Here is a 15,131-nt window from a genome sequence, read left to right on the forward strand (position 1 = left end):
AAAAGGGCATAAGATGTCAATCAGCCAAAGGCCTGGCTGAAGAGAAACATTTTTGCCTGGCACCTAGAGGTGTATTATGAAGGTGCCAGGCAAACTTTCCTGGGGGGGAGCATTCGGCAAACGTGGAGCCACTGCAGAAAAGGCCCCGATATCATGTTGTCAACCTATGGCGCTCTCGTGGAGGAGGCACATAAGAAGGGCCTCAGAGGATGATCTCAGGATACCAGCTTGGGCAGATGGCTGTCGAGAGCGTTTCAGGCGGTCTACTCTTGAGTGTGGTTTCACAATCAACCCCTTTCCCCGGGGGGGGGGCGCTCTGGGAACTGTAGCTCTGAGAGGGGAAGAGGGGGCTTCCTAACAACTCTCATCTTAACAAACTACATTTCCCAAGATTCTCTGGAGAAAGCCATGGCTGTTTAAAGTGGTATGATGCTGGTTTAAATTTATAGTGCAGATGGGGCCTTGGTTGGAAAGGCACCACTCCTACTTTATGCCAGTTTTTGCCAACCTTTTGCTCTCCAGGTGTTTAGAACTACAACTCCCATCAGCCCAATCACATCTGCCCAATTATTTTATCTTAATCTTAAAGTGCAAGGCGCCGTAAAGTGGAAATGTAAAATTGTTGTTGTTAAGTCGTTTAGTCGTGTCTGACTCTTTGTGACCCCATGGAGCAGAGCACGCCAGGCACTCCTGTCTGGCACCGTCCCGCAATTTGAGCAAACTCATGTTAGTGGAAATATAAAATATATACAATACCTCAATATTGTCTACACTGACTGGCACCCTTCCCTTAAAAATTAAAAATTAAAAATTAAAAATTAAAAATTAAGATTCTAGTCCTTATGGAACTTAGCAAATAGGAAACTGCCTTAGTATGACAATTGTGTATATATAGCTGAGTATTGCCATTATTGCCACGTGTGTATCTAATGCTAGTCCTGCTCTGAGTAGACCCATTCAGCCTAAGTCAGTCGTGTACATTAGCTTCAATGGGTCTACTCTGAGGAGGAGCACTGGATCAAACTAGATATCATAGCTGCCAAGTTCTCCCTTTTTTAAAGGGAAATTCCCTTATGCTGAATAGGCTTCCTCGCGAGAAAAGGGAATACTTGGCAGCTATGCTAGATATAGATTTAGATATGGATATATACTGTAGATTACTTTATGTGAATGTATAGCAAAACAAAACAAAAACCAGACTTTTAGAAGACACCTGAAGGCAGCCCTGTTTAGGGAAGCTTTTAATGTTTAATAGATTATTTTATTTTAATATTCTGTTGGAAGCCGCCAACCCAGCCAGATGGGTGGGGTATAAATAATAATAATAATTGTTGTTGTTGTTGTTGTTGTTGTTGTCCGGGAAAGGGAAAACTTGAAAGCCAACGCTTGCCTCCTTCTCATTGGCTCAAATCATATGGCTCTGCCCGCCTTCCTCAAGTTCCCGTTGGTTGAGAAGAGCGCTACACAGGACCTCTTCTCCCCCCCCCGCCCACTTTCGAACGCCCAGACACCGGAGAAGCGTCACCGGGGCTCCCATTGGCCGACCGGGCTCCTTTTCCTCTTCCGCGCCCCGCCCTTTCGAATGTTCCTGTGACACGGCCGCCTGGGCCGACGTTCCCATTGGCCGAGCGGTGGTGGTGGTGGACTTCTCTTGTTTTCATCGCCCCGCCTTTTGGAACGTCCCGACTCCCACGGAGCTTGTGTTGAGTTGGGAGGCGACGGGGCCGGAGGAGGTGAGTTGAGCGTCGCGGAGCAAGGCCGAGAGGGCTGGAGCGGGACTTCGGGGGCTGCCCGGGCAGAGTTTTCCGCTTCCAGAGGCTGGCGAGATACGGGTCTATAGACAGGTCTCTGCCCCTTAGCCTCCTATTTTTGGGGGGTGGTTGATGATGGTAGTTGTGTAAGATTTCTGCATCGCCCCATCTTGCACCGGCCCATTTAGCTCTGTATTGTCTGCTCTGACTGGCAGCGGGCTCTCCAGGGTTTCAGGGAAGGAGCCTTTCCCCCGCTCTACCTGGGTTGGAATTGGGACTTGATGCCAAGCGTACAGAACTATCCCCCTCCCTTAAAAATAATTGTAAGATTCCAGTCCTCATGGTACAAAATAGGAGTATAAGAAGCAGTCTTAATATGGCCATTGGTCTATCTAGCTCAGTATTGTCCAACACGGACTGGCAGCAGTTCTCCAGGGTTTTAGGAAGGGAGCCTTTCCTAGCTGTAACAGAATTGAGCTGGGGATTTAACCTGAGACCTACTGTGTACAAAGTAGCTGCTCTACCGTTGAGCTACAGGCCTTTCTCTTTCAAACATGTACTTTGAAGTAAAGCCTGTTGAATTCAATGGGGCTTACTCCCAGGTATGTGTGTATACACACCAAATTTTAGTCTAAAATTCAATTAATCCTTATAAAGCCTGTACTGTATTCAGTGTTAGCCCTGCTTTGAGTTAGACTCCTTGATATTACTAGACATGACATATGTTTGGTCCATTAATGGCTGTACTCCTTGTGAACTGTCGTTAAGGGTACTGGGTACTGGGAATCACAGCTCCGTAAGGGGTAAACTACAGTTCCCAGGATCATTTTATTCTGGATTGGTTTTATTTGATGTTTTAATGTGTTGTGAATGGCTTTGAGATTTTTTTCCTTTAAAATATAAAGTGGCATAGAAATGAAACGAATAATACCGTAACAATAACAATATTTCGAAAAAATGCACCTAGACATTCTGCTGTGGCAACCATAATCTGGGTTTAAGGTGCCATTTGGCGATTAATATATCTCAGCCACGAAGCATACTGAGATCTTCAGCCTTTCTTGCATCTAGCTCTATCTGACTTTGGGATATACCTGCCGAAATAAGAAGAGATTATAGTGATACCTCGTGTTACGTAGTTAATCCGTTCCAGAGGTTCATTCATAACCGGAAACTGCTTGAAACTGCTTTCGCTAATGGCGCCTCCCGCTGCTGCCACGCCGCCGGAGCGCAATTTCCGCTCGCATCATGGGGCAAAGTTCGCAACAAGGGGCATCTACTTCCGGGTTAGTGGAGCACGTAACCCGAAACATTCGTAACATACGTACGTAACACGAGGTACCACTGTACTAATTTCAATCCGTTAAATTCAGGATTTAGGTCGCACTCATACTGCACATTCAAAGCACTTTGATGCTGCTTTAAGCAGCCATGGCTTCCCCCAAGGAATCCTGGGAGCTGTAGTTTGCTAAAGGTGATGCGAGTTTTTAGGACACCCTCCTTTCCCCTTCATAGAGCTACAGTTTTCAGAGTACTCTGGGAAGAGGGATTGATCAGGAAACCTCTCTGGGAATTGCAAGTACAGTATGGGAAGGAATAGAGATCTCTTAGCAACTCTTAGCACCCTTAAACTACAGCTCCCAGGATTTTTTAGGGGAAACCCTGACCTAAGGGGGCTGAGAGTTGGTAGGAGGACCCCCCCCCCCGGAGCTACAATTCCCAATTTATTTCTCTATTGCATTTATGTCCCACTTTCCTCCCCTCCCCCCAAGGAGTACATGGTTCTCCTCCTCTACTACCCACAACAGCCCTGTGAGGTAGGTTTGGTTGAGAGGCAGTGACGGTCCTAGTGTGCTGCTCTAACCACTGCACCACAATGACTTTTGCTGAAGAAGGATTGATTGTTAAACCACTCTGGGAATTAGTGCTGTGCACCTCTGCCCCACACCTGGCAGAATCTGGCCAAGCATCATGCATGCTGGCTTGTTGGAAAGGATCTGCCCCAGTTTGGATCACGTTTCCATTTATTTGGACTACAGTCCATAAATGCTAAATGCAGTGGCAGGGTTATCTACCGGTATGTGGGGCTCTACGTGGGGCTACCTTTGAAGGTGACCCGGAAACTACAACTAATCCAGAATGCGGCAGCTAGACTGGTGACTGGGAGCGGCCGCCAAGACCATGTAACACCGGTCTTGAAACGACCTCCATTGGCTCCCAGTGTGTTTCTGAGCACAATTCAAAGTGTTGGTGCTGACCTTTAAAGCCCTCAGAGGCCCTGTATACCTGAAGGAGCGTCTCCACCCCCATCGTCCTGCCCGGACACTGAGGTCCAGCTCCGAGGCCCTTCTGGCGGCTCCCTCACTGCGAGAAACCAAGTTACAGGGAACCAGGCAGAGGGCCTTCTCAGTAGTGGCACCCGTCCTGTGGAACGCCTTCCCAGCAGATGTCAATGAGAAAAACAACTACCAGACTTTTAGGAGACATCCGAAGGCAGCCCTGTTTAGGGAAGCTTTTAATGTTTAATAGATTATTGTATTTTAATGTTCTGTTGGAAGCCGCCCAGAGTGGCTGGGGAAACCCAGCCAGATGGGCAGGGTATAAATAATAATAATAATAATAATAATAATAATAATAATAATAATAGTAGTAGTAGTTGTTGTTACTTGCTCAGCCAACACGCATGGTCAGGGATGGTGGGAAGTTGTGGTCCAAAACACCTGAATTGTTGGTAAGGTTGGCTTAGACTCGAGGCAGAATTACAGTAACTTTCCCCCTTCCTCTTTTGATGACTGTGGTCTGTGCAGCCAGACAGCTGATAAGAGATGAGGAAAAAGTGAATCTGGCAATTTCAGTATTTGTTTTTCCAATCTTAAATTCACAGCTCTACATTTCCATTTCAGTTTGGGATATTATTTTTTAGGTCCTTATATTAACTCACCAACATTTTAGTTTGAATTATTATTATTTTTGTATAAAATCTTTGCCTGACAATGCACACTTTGCAAGTCATTTCCCTTGATATAATGCTTGTTTGGAATATTGTATTTTTACTAGTAAATGCACTTATTATTATTTACTTAACAGGGTTTGTTTGTTTATTTATGCTATGTTGACAATTTATACACATACCGCTTTATCGCAATTCCCTCTGAAGGGGTACATCAAGTTCAGCAAAGACAATAATGAGCAAGCCTGTTTAAAAACGAACCGTAAAAATCAGAAATGGTTTAAAATCTCTCCTGGAATAAAAAGTTAAGCACCAGAAGTATAACATTTCAATGTGGTGGTTAGTTTGCTGGGCCTAACCTGGGAAAAACCTGGGTTCGAATCCCCACTCGGATCAGGTAGAGATATAAGGAACCAGGGAGGTCCTTGAGGAACCCTGAACCCAAGTTGTTAAGGGCCTTGCAAATTAATGCAATTAATTTATATACTTCTTCATCGTAAACAAAAACTCCTCTAAGTGTTTTCTAGAAAGCAACACATTTTCTTTGGTTTAATGCATTATTTTTCTTATGCAATATTAACAGTGGTGTGTGTGATGCATTGCTGATAGTGAGTGGTGTATAATTATACTCCAAGTAGACCCTCTGGTGCTTATGATTATTAATTGCATTTATATCCTACTTTTTCTTCCAAGGAGCTCAAAGTGGCATGCCTGGCTCCCCCTCTCCTCCTTCAATATGCACAACAACCTTGTGAGGCAGTGACTAGCCTCTCCAAGATTACCCTGTGAGCTTCATGGCCAAGTGGGGATTCGAACCCTGGTCTCCCAGGTCATAATCCCGCACTCTAACCACTACACCACTCTGGCTATCACTGAGCCAGATTCAGCTAACTGGCCTCTCTGGAATTTGATTTACTACCTGCCCTTCACCCTAAGGTCCCAGGGCGGGTCTCCATAATTTAATACTGTATTATTACCGTATTGGCCAGAATATAAGCAGCACCTTTAAAATTAAAGGAAAAAAAAGGGATAATACCCAAATATAAGCCGCTCCCTTAAAATTCCGCAGGCACTCACACCCGTTCCATTTTACCTTATGTCTGTTTCAGCAGCAATATTGTAAAAGCCAATTTTTGTAAGGTCGCAAATTTAAGCCACACTTAAACTTTTCATGGTCGGAATTTAGGGGAAAAAAAGTGAGGCTTATATTCAGGCCAATATGGTATTGTTGCTGCTGCTGCTATTTCATTTCTATGCTGCTTTATATCTTAAAGGAAAACTCTCAAAGTGGTTTTACAACACATTGAAACATCAAACGAAACAATCCAGAATAGAACATTACTGAAGAACGTCCTATATATACCGTACACCCACAAAGCAGCATAATTAACAGGAAAATAAAATGTTGTAAAGATTTCAAAATATTACAAAGGGGTTCAGTTCCAGAATGCACATTTAATACAGCAGAGAATAGAATTTGAGATATTTGAGAAACTTTAAAAGCACTGTATGCAAATATATCTTAGAAGCATTACATACGAACAAGCATATTCTATTGTATGTATGATGTACGATTCACACCCCGGCCAGCACCTCTTTACAGTGGTACCTCGACATCCGAATGACTCGACTTCCGAAGGTTTCGACTTCCGAAGTCGGCAAACCCAGAAGTCTTGTTGTTGCGCGTGTTCCGCACAAGCGCAAAATCGCGCATGCGCAGAACAGGCGCTTTGACAACCGAAGACTTCGACTTATGAAGAGTGCCGCCGAACGGATCGTCTTCATAAGTCGAGGTACCACTGTAATCTTCTACCCTCGGGCAGGAGAAAAAGAAGTATAATCAGTCATACCAACAGGCTGAAAAGCAGTTTCTATCCGTGGGCTATTAGGCTGCTAAACGGAAAATAATATACTGTAGTGCAACTGACTTTTGGGGTTGGTGTGTTGTGTGACAAGCACACAGAGTGCAATGAGATTGAATGTTTGTGGGGGGGGGGGTCGGTTAATTTCATTGCACACAGGTTGCACATTGACAATAAAGGTATTTATTATTAGTTTAGTGTGTGCCTTTTTGTACACTTGTCTAGGCTGGATGGAGCACTGCATTGTAAAAAAATCCAGAGAAGGGTTAGTTTGGGAGGCTGGCTGCTTTCTTTATTGACACGGGACTGTTGCATCTGACCTCTGGAAAAGTTCCCTGTTCTCCCCAGTTTGTAGGCAGGAGACTCTCTTTCCGAGACACCGTTTCCCGGGGGAACTGGGTTCCCTGGGGGGGCTCTGCTGTCCTCTTGAACCGGCCAGAGTCCTGGCGCTGTGCAACTTTTGCAGCAGTAGCAGCAGTCAACGCATCTCGGAGTCCGAAAGCTGCTCCCCCCCCCCCCCCGTTTGGGCAGGAGAAACATTACCGGAATATGTCGGCCTCATGACTCACTTACAGCAACAGAGGCCAGGAAGTTCCCAGAATACGGTTTAGGATCTGCTGATCCATAATCTGCCCTTTCTAGTGCCAGCAAGGGAGACGCTGGAAAAAGATCTCTCTCCCTCCTCCCCCTGTTGTTTGGGTTTTTAGTTTTTAGTACCCCCCCCCCATTGTGGACAGCAGAAGGGGAAAAGGGGAATCCATTTTCTTTCCTGGAATGCCTGTTGATGGTGGGAGATGGCTAATTTTAAAAGCATGGTTTGTTTTTTTACAGAGAGCAACTCTAGAGCTGGGGGGGGTCATCAGTTCAGCTTGACATCTTTTCTTTTTTCCAATTGAATTCCAGTAACAACTAATGAGTTACAGAAAAGAAAACGAAATAAAAATTGTTTTAAGCAGTCACAGCTGCTAATAAGGAAGTGTAGGATACAGCTCAGAGATTTGTAGAGTCGACCAGGGTTCAAATCCCCCAAAGTCGGCCACGTGGCTTGCTTGGGCCAGTCTCTGCCTCTCAGCCCAACCTACCTCACAGGGCTGTTGGGATTAAATGAGGAGCTGGGAGAACCATGTCGGCTACCTTGAGCTCCTCGGAGAAAAAAGGTGGGGAGATAATTGCAATAAGGAAATAAATTTCAACAGGGCTTCTCTGGGCAGGACTTTGTTGAACGTATCTCCATTGTCTTGCGCTGGTTAAGAATCTCAACACAATTCCTCTTGGAGGGCTGTTTTGGTGTAGTGTAGGGGTGTAAGGGACCCAGGTGGCGCTGTGGTTAAACCACTGAGCCTAGGGCTTGCTGATCAGAAGGTTGGCGGTTCGAATCCCTGTGACGGGGTGAGCTCCCGTTGCTTGGTCCCAGCTCCTGCCAACCTAGCAGTTCGAAAGCACGTCAAAATGCAAGTAGATAAATAGGTAAGTATATTTATAAATAGGAAGGTAAACGGCGTTTCCATGTGCTGCTCTGGTTTGCCAGAAGCGGCTTTGTCATGCTGGCCACATGACCTGGAAGCTGTACACCGGCTCTCTCGGCCAATAATGCGAGATGAGCGCGCAACCCCAGAGTCGGTCATGACTGGACCTAATGGTCAGGGGTCCCTTTACCTTTTACCTTTAGGGGTGACTTATTATTTACAGTATTAAGAATTGGATTTGGCAACCGCCCTTCACCCTTAGGTTCCAGGGTGGTTCAGCACGGTTTAAGATACAAACATTGACAACAATTGCAAGGATAGGGTGTACCTTAACAATAGACACCTCAAGTGTCAAGAGGCCATGAAAAAGAGATGCATGTCTTGTGCCCCATGAGTTTTTCATGACCACCCCCTCCCAAAATGGTGTGCACACACACACACGAAACTCGGAAAATTAGAATATCGTCGAAAAGTGCATTTATTTCAGTAATGCAACTTGTTATTTTTTAATTTTCTTTTAATTTTTACAAATGCTTTCTTTTGGAAATTCCATAGTAATAAAACAAATAGTTACAGTAATACAAAAATAAACATCGCTATTACATTTCATATTTACAATTACAACAAATAAAGGCTTGACATATCTTGCTTTGCATGTCATGCATCTATCTCATGTATTGGTTTCACCTTTTAAGTTGCGTAACTGAAATAAATGCACCTTTCGACAATATTCTACCGTAATTTTCTGACTGCCCTGCAACAATGCCATGAGGTCAAATAGTTTTTGTGCCCCTCTAAAATCCTTTCCACTTTTTTCCTTCTTTAAAAAAAATGTCCTGTTGCCTGAACCCCTGGAGAGCTGCTGCCTGTCAGTGGAGACATTACTGAGCTAGATAGAACCATGGCCTGACTTGGTGCAAGGCCGCTTTCCTCAGTGCCTGTGATGCTCCTGGAGTGGGGAGGAAATAAAACTTTGGTTGTCACACCACACAGCTCCTATTTTTAGGACCCACCTTGTTTCTGTGTCGTCAGTTGTTTTAAACCAGTGGTGGGATTACCTAGTGGGGGGGTGCTAAGAGGCAAGGGGGACGCAGAGGGGCAGCTGAAGACTTTGCAAAGCTGGTATCACTGGATCATCAGTTTGGTTGAATTGATTAACAAAATAGTTGTAACTGGCTTTTGAGTACAGTAATTGTGCAAGTAATTGTTCCTGTTTCAAGTTTTATTGTGCTCTTATCTTCCTTAGTGGGTTGTGGAAACCGCTATTCTGAATAATGCTTTTTGTGCAGGGCAGGGAGCGCTGGGGGTGAGTTTATGGAACCAAGGGGGGCAGTGACCCCAAAAAGTTTGAGTGCCCCTGTTTTGAACTGTTTTCACATTGTGTTTTAACTGTTGTGACCCACCCTGGCCCCTTAGGGTGAAGGGTGGATTATTATTATTTATTATTATTATTATTATTATTATTATTATTATTATTATTATTACAACAGCAATGGCTTTCAAAATGAGTGTTTCTGTTCCCTGCTGGTGCCCCTTGAAACTGCTTCCCCCCCTGCCAATGCGTTCAATCCCAGCTCAGTTTGGTTCCTAGCGCCACTTCACTGTCTTTTCTTCCTCCTTGCAGGACGACACCTCCTGAACCCAAATCCCTCGGGGGTGTCCAAAAACCGGCGGGGAATGAAGATGATGGTAGCAGCTTGAGGGATCCCTCCGCTGACTTGCACGGTGGTTAAGCACAAGGGCTTTGTGGGCACAGCCTGGAGTTGGCTCGGAAGCCCTGCACCGGAGCGATGGCCGCCGAGTTGAGGCCCGAGACGCAGCTGGAAGAGATGGTGTGGGAGCCTTACGCCCATGTGGTGGCTCTCCGCTCCGCCACGGGTTTGGAGGTGAAGCTGGGCTCTTTGGCTCTGCTGCTGGTGGTCACCCTCTTGTGTGGGTTCCTTCCTCTGTGGGTCTTCCGGCGGCCGGGAGCCACAACCAGCTCCTCAGGTAACAGGATGGTGAATTAGCCTTTGCGGACTCCTGTTTCAGTAGCGTGTGGGATGTAGGAATGACCCCCCCCCATGGCTAGTTAAGGCATGGAGAGGTCTTCTTGTAATCCGAGGGCCGCATTTCTTTCTGGGCGACCTTGCAGGGGCCACCTATCAATGGTGGGTGGAGCCAGAGGCAACAGTGTGGGGAGCAGTGAATGCAAATCTTACCTTTGTACAGTAGGCGATTTTCTACACTTTGGGGGCACTGCTGTGCTAACCTTCCTCTTACCCCAGCCAGCCAAACAACATCTGCCTGCCTTTAATAGTAATAATAATAATAATAAAAATATTATTTATATTCCGTCCATCTGGCCGGGCCCCCCAGACACTTGGGCGGCTCCCAACAGAATTAAAAGCACAATAAAACATCAGACATTAAAAACTTCCCTAAACAGGGTTGCCTTCAGATGTCTTCTAAAAATCAGATAGTTGTTTGTTTCCTTGACATCTGATGGGAGGGCGTTCCACAGGGCGGGCGCCACCGCCGAGAAGGCCCTCTGCCTGGTTCCCTGTAACCTCGTTTCTCGCTGGGAGGGAACTGCCAGAAGGCCCTCGGAGCTGGACCTCAGTACTTAAAACCTGTCCACTGCCTCTCAGCTTCTTCCTCAGGCCATACATTGAAAGCGCCATGAAGCCGCTTTAAACAGTCATGGCTTCCCCCAAAGAATTCTGGGAGTTGCAATTTGTTACGGGAGCTGAGCGTTCTAAGGAGCCCGCTGTTCCCCTCCCGGAGCTAAAGTTCCCAGAGTAGTTTAGCAGCCATAGTGGGGTAGGAGAGCTGAAAATAATGCCAATATATTTCACACCTGGGAACCAATGCGTCCCTTTGTTTTCAGATAGTACACAAGTCTAAAAAGCCTGGGGCACAAATCTCCACGGCCCTTTAGCTGGGGATGGAACCGAGAGACTCTTGCAAGCGCTCCATCACTGACCTATGGCCCTCTCCTTGGAAATAAAGTTCCTGGTCCTCATGGGTTCTGAGCAAATGGCTGGTTTTAAATATCAACAGAAGAAGCTGTCTTATATTACGCTAGAGCAGGCATAGGCAAACTCGGCCCTCCTGATGTTTTTGGGACTACAATTCCCATCATCCCTGACCACTGGTCTTGTTAGCTAGGGATGATGGGAGTTGTAGTCCCCAAACATCTGGAGGGCCGAGTTTGCCTATGCCTGCGCTAGAGCATGGCTCCATTTAGCTCAGTATTGTGGGTTTTAGCCAGGGAGTCTTTCTCAACCATATCTGGAGTTCCCGGGGATTGAACCTTGGGCTCTGCCGCTCGGCTACAGCTCTTTCCCCCAGCTGTTTTGCAATTCTTAGGCTTGGGGACTGGCACTTCCGCTTTATACATCCTAATTATTCCTTCTGTGTTTTAATTTGTTGGATGCTGCCCAGGGTGCCTGGGGCAACTTTTTTTATTTTCACAATAAATAATAATAATAATTAGTACTGCTAAGGCCACACCTTTAGCCCTTTAAATCTCTTTAAACAGTCATGGCTCCCTCTGAAGAACCCTGGGAAGTGTAGTTTGTTAAGGGTGCCGAGTGTTCTTAGGAGACTTCCTTATTCCCCTTACGGACCAACACTTCCCACAGCGTTTTCACAATCGATCCCTCTTCCCGGGGAACTTGGAACTGTAGTTCTGGGTGGGGAATTAGGGGTGTCCCCTATCGGCTCTCCCTTAACAAACTACGCTTCCCAAGATTCTTTGGGGAAGCCATCATAGATTTGTAGAGTTGGAAGGGACCGCAAGGGCAATCTAGACAAGCCCCCTGCAATTTAGGAATCTTTTTGTCCCAACATGGGGCTTGAATCCATGACCCTGAGATTAAGAGTCTCCTGATACTGTTTTAAAAAGCATAGCCTTGTCAGATAGCTGTTGCCTGCGGCTTTCCGTAGCCCGATATGAAGCAAGGCTAGGCTTGGCGATTTCAGACCAGCACTAAAATATTATTCTTCCCACTCGCCCCCAACCCCGGTATCTTTTCCTCTCTCCTATATCCTGCTCTGATGCTTCTTGCTCTCTCAACAGATTCCCGAAGGAAGGTTTTAAGCCTGGTGAGCTGTTTCGCTGGAGGTGTCTTCCTGGCTACGTGTCTCCTGGACTTGATCCCTGATTACCTGGCCGGTATTAATGAGGCCTTCAACAACTTGAGAGTCACGGTGAGCGAAGGCCCAGATTTTGCCACCAGTTATTTGTCTATTATGAAAAGGATTTATATTGCGTTTACTCATCAAAAACGCTGAGTCTTTTACTGTTTGTTAGGGCTGGGTGATACCTGGTTTTCAACTTCATATCACCGGCTAAACATCGCGATATATTGATTTATGGTGCTGTTTTTCTATTATTATTATTATTTATATCCCGCCCATCTGGCTGGGTTTCCCCCACCACTCTGGGCGGCTTCCAACAAATAGCAAAATACATTAAAATATCACAGATTAAAAACAGTTACATAAACAGTTTTGATCTCCCTTTGGTATCTCTTCCCCCACTATATCCAACATAAAGGCTTCCGTTTTTTTAAAACAAAGGTGTTTTTATACATTTTCTTTAACTCATTATATATCATTTCCCAGTAAGCTTTTACCTCTCTGCAAGTCCACCACATATGATAGAAACTCCCTTCTTTTTCTTTACATTTCCAACACTCCTTATTTCTTGCTCTATACATTTTTGCAAGCTTAGTTGGTGTTAGATACCATCTATACATAATTTTCATCACATTTTCTTCTAGGGCACTGTAAGTTATCGCTGTACTTTGAATGTTTGGCATGCAAGTAAGTGTCCCCCATAGCAAACCTATGCCTCCAACTCCGTGCTCACACCTATCCCTTCCTTTCCACAGCTCCATTTCCCCCTGCAAGAGTTCATCTTGGCCATGGGCTTCTTCCTAGTCCTGGTCCTGGAGCAGATCGTCCTGGCCTACAAAGACCCGGCGGGATCCCTGGAAGAGAACCAGGCCCTCCTTGGCTCGGCCGCGAACCCCTCTGCCTCCATCCAGGACCACAGCTGGCCTGACGGGCCGCTGTTGCACCAGCACGGCCGGGACCGCCCCCACGTCCACGTAGACTTCAACGCCCACTCGGCCATCCGCTCGGTCGTCCTCCTCCTGGCCCTCTCGCTGCACTCCGTCTTCGAGGGGCTGGCTGTGGGGCTGCAGGAGGAGGGGGCCCAGGCGCTGGAGATCTGCCTGGCCCTGCTGATCCACAAGGGCGTCATCGCCTTCAGCCTCAGCCTCAAGCTCCTGCAGGGGCGGCTACGCCCCCGCGTGGTGGCGGCCTGCCTTGTCCTCTTCGCCATCATGTCCCCCCTGGGCATCGGGCTGGGCGTGGTGCTGACGGAGACCCCCGTGGCAGCCCTCCACCAGCTGTCACGCTGCGTCCTCGAGGGCCTGGCCACCGGCACCTTTGTGTACATCACCTTCCTGGAGATCCTGCCCCACGAGCTCAACTCCTCTGAGCAGCGCATCCTCAAAGTCATTGTCCTCCTGGCAGGTTTTGCACTCGTCACCAGCATCCTGTTCATCAAGATCTGAGGAGGAGGAGGAGGAGCATGGGTATGGTTGGGTGGGTGAAGAGATGCCCTCGATCTGTGTCCTAAGTTCACTCACGGATCCCTTCGGACCCAAACCGCGCAGGGCTTTGACTTTCAGAAACTCGAGGGAGGAGGTTGAACCCAAGGCAGGCAAGCAATAATTTTAACAGACATCCCCAACGCTCTCCATTCAGAGGCAAAAATAGCAGAAAACAGAGACAGTCCGGTGACATGGAGAGGGCGACAACACACACACGCTATTCCTGTTATGTTATCCCCTCCAGAATTCATCCTACTCTGTGGATTTCCCCCTGCTGTGGGGTTCCTATACGTTAGAACCCAGGTCCAAAACTTGAGATAGACAGGCTTATCTCCTTTTTAAAGATTCTACCCCCTTCCTCTGAAAATAGGAACGCTGTTTTAGACCTGCCCTCTGACTGCTCCCACAATCTCAGGCTGTGCTCTAGTCCTGCTTGCCTGGGGCAACTGCAGTTGGGCGCAAGGTCAGAGTGGTCTGGTGGGGTGTTAAGTGCTCACACCCTCTTGTGAGTACATAGCTATGAAAATATAACCATGGCCAAATTTGGCGTGGGGGTGGCGGCTTGATAATCCTTCCCTGGGTTTTAAGAATTTAAGCAGGTCTCTGAAACGGGCAGTCTGGCTTTATCTGTCGTCCTCTGCATGCTGGAGCAAGGGGGGAGAGTTCGAATGCTGTGCCCTGGGGGAATAACAACACAACTGTTGTGCGATTGGAATATCGTTGCACCGGCTGGTCGCATGGTCTTTCGAGCAACTGAGTGGTCACCACCCCTCCTTATGCGTTTCCTTGCACAACAACACCCTTTCTGGTGTGGTTGATACCGCAAAGTTAATGTACCCAGGACTCTTGCTGTATGCAACCCTTTGCCATGTTTCACAAATCAGTGTGTGTATCTTTTAAAAACAAAAACAAATCTGGTTTTCTGGTGCCAAAATACCTCTCTGCCACCTCCACAGCTTGTTAACCGTCTTGCCTTAAAATGTTGGTGCCTTGACTGTTTCAAAAGGGCTCACCAACCGTAGTGTGTGTGTGTGTGTGTGTTTTGTACCGTGTGGTTGGTTGGGTTGAGTGAGTCAAACACTTTTTACATTTTGGTTGCCTCCTTTCCTTGACCAGCCAAGCACTTTGCAGGGGAACATTTCGGGGCCACCTTTGGTGTTGTTTTTTTTTGGGGGGGGCGACTCTTGCAATTCCTGTCTTAAGTGCCAAAGGTTTTTTTTTCTCACCTGCCCGGGGTGGGGTGGGGCAATTCTGTGGATTTTGCTCAAGTGAAAGTTGTGCAAAACGAGTGTTGTGGATCAACTGACGCAGACACAGCTTTTATTGGGGAAATGATTCTCTTCCATTGAAGCATGTGAGGCTGAGAGAGACAAATGTAAAATAGCTGTGTTCGTGAATCTGCTGTAAGCTTGCTTGATGCAGAGAGAATCATCTAGGAGGTATCTTTCATTAAACTGACATGTTTTAGAATCAACCTGCTGGCGTCTATATTT

At 46.7% G+C, this 15,131-nt stretch overlaps 1 protein-coding gene across 2 annotated transcripts; it reads left to right on the forward strand.

The window, feature by feature from the left end:
• The first annotated feature begins 1,615 nt into the window (after positions 1-1,615).
• SLC39A1 (solute carrier family 39 member 1) lies at positions 1,616-15,112 on the forward strand. 2 transcript variants are annotated; one of them, XM_035099050.2, is made up of 4 exons: positions 1,616-1,733; positions 9,654-10,018; positions 12,093-12,223; positions 12,910-15,112. In XM_035099050.2, exons 2-4 carry the CDS (start codon positions 9,820-9,822, stop codon positions 13,597-13,599), a joined length of 1,020 nt encoding a protein of 339 aa, XP_034954941.1. In that variant the 5' UTR covers positions 1,616-1,733; positions 9,654-9,819; the 3' UTR covers positions 13,600-15,112. The 2 variants fall into 2 exon arrangements, with proteins under 2 accessions (XP_034954941.1, XP_034954942.1); XM_035099051.1 differs by having other exon boundaries at positions 1,715-1,844.
• Positions 15,113-15,131: the final 19 nt, after the last annotated feature.

Source organism: Zootoca vivipara, chromosome 17, assembly GCF_963506605.1.
Source record: "Zootoca vivipara chromosome 17, rZooViv1.1, whole genome shotgun sequence".
NCBI lineage: Eukaryota > Metazoa > Chordata > Lepidosauria > Squamata > Lacertidae > Zootoca > Zootoca vivipara.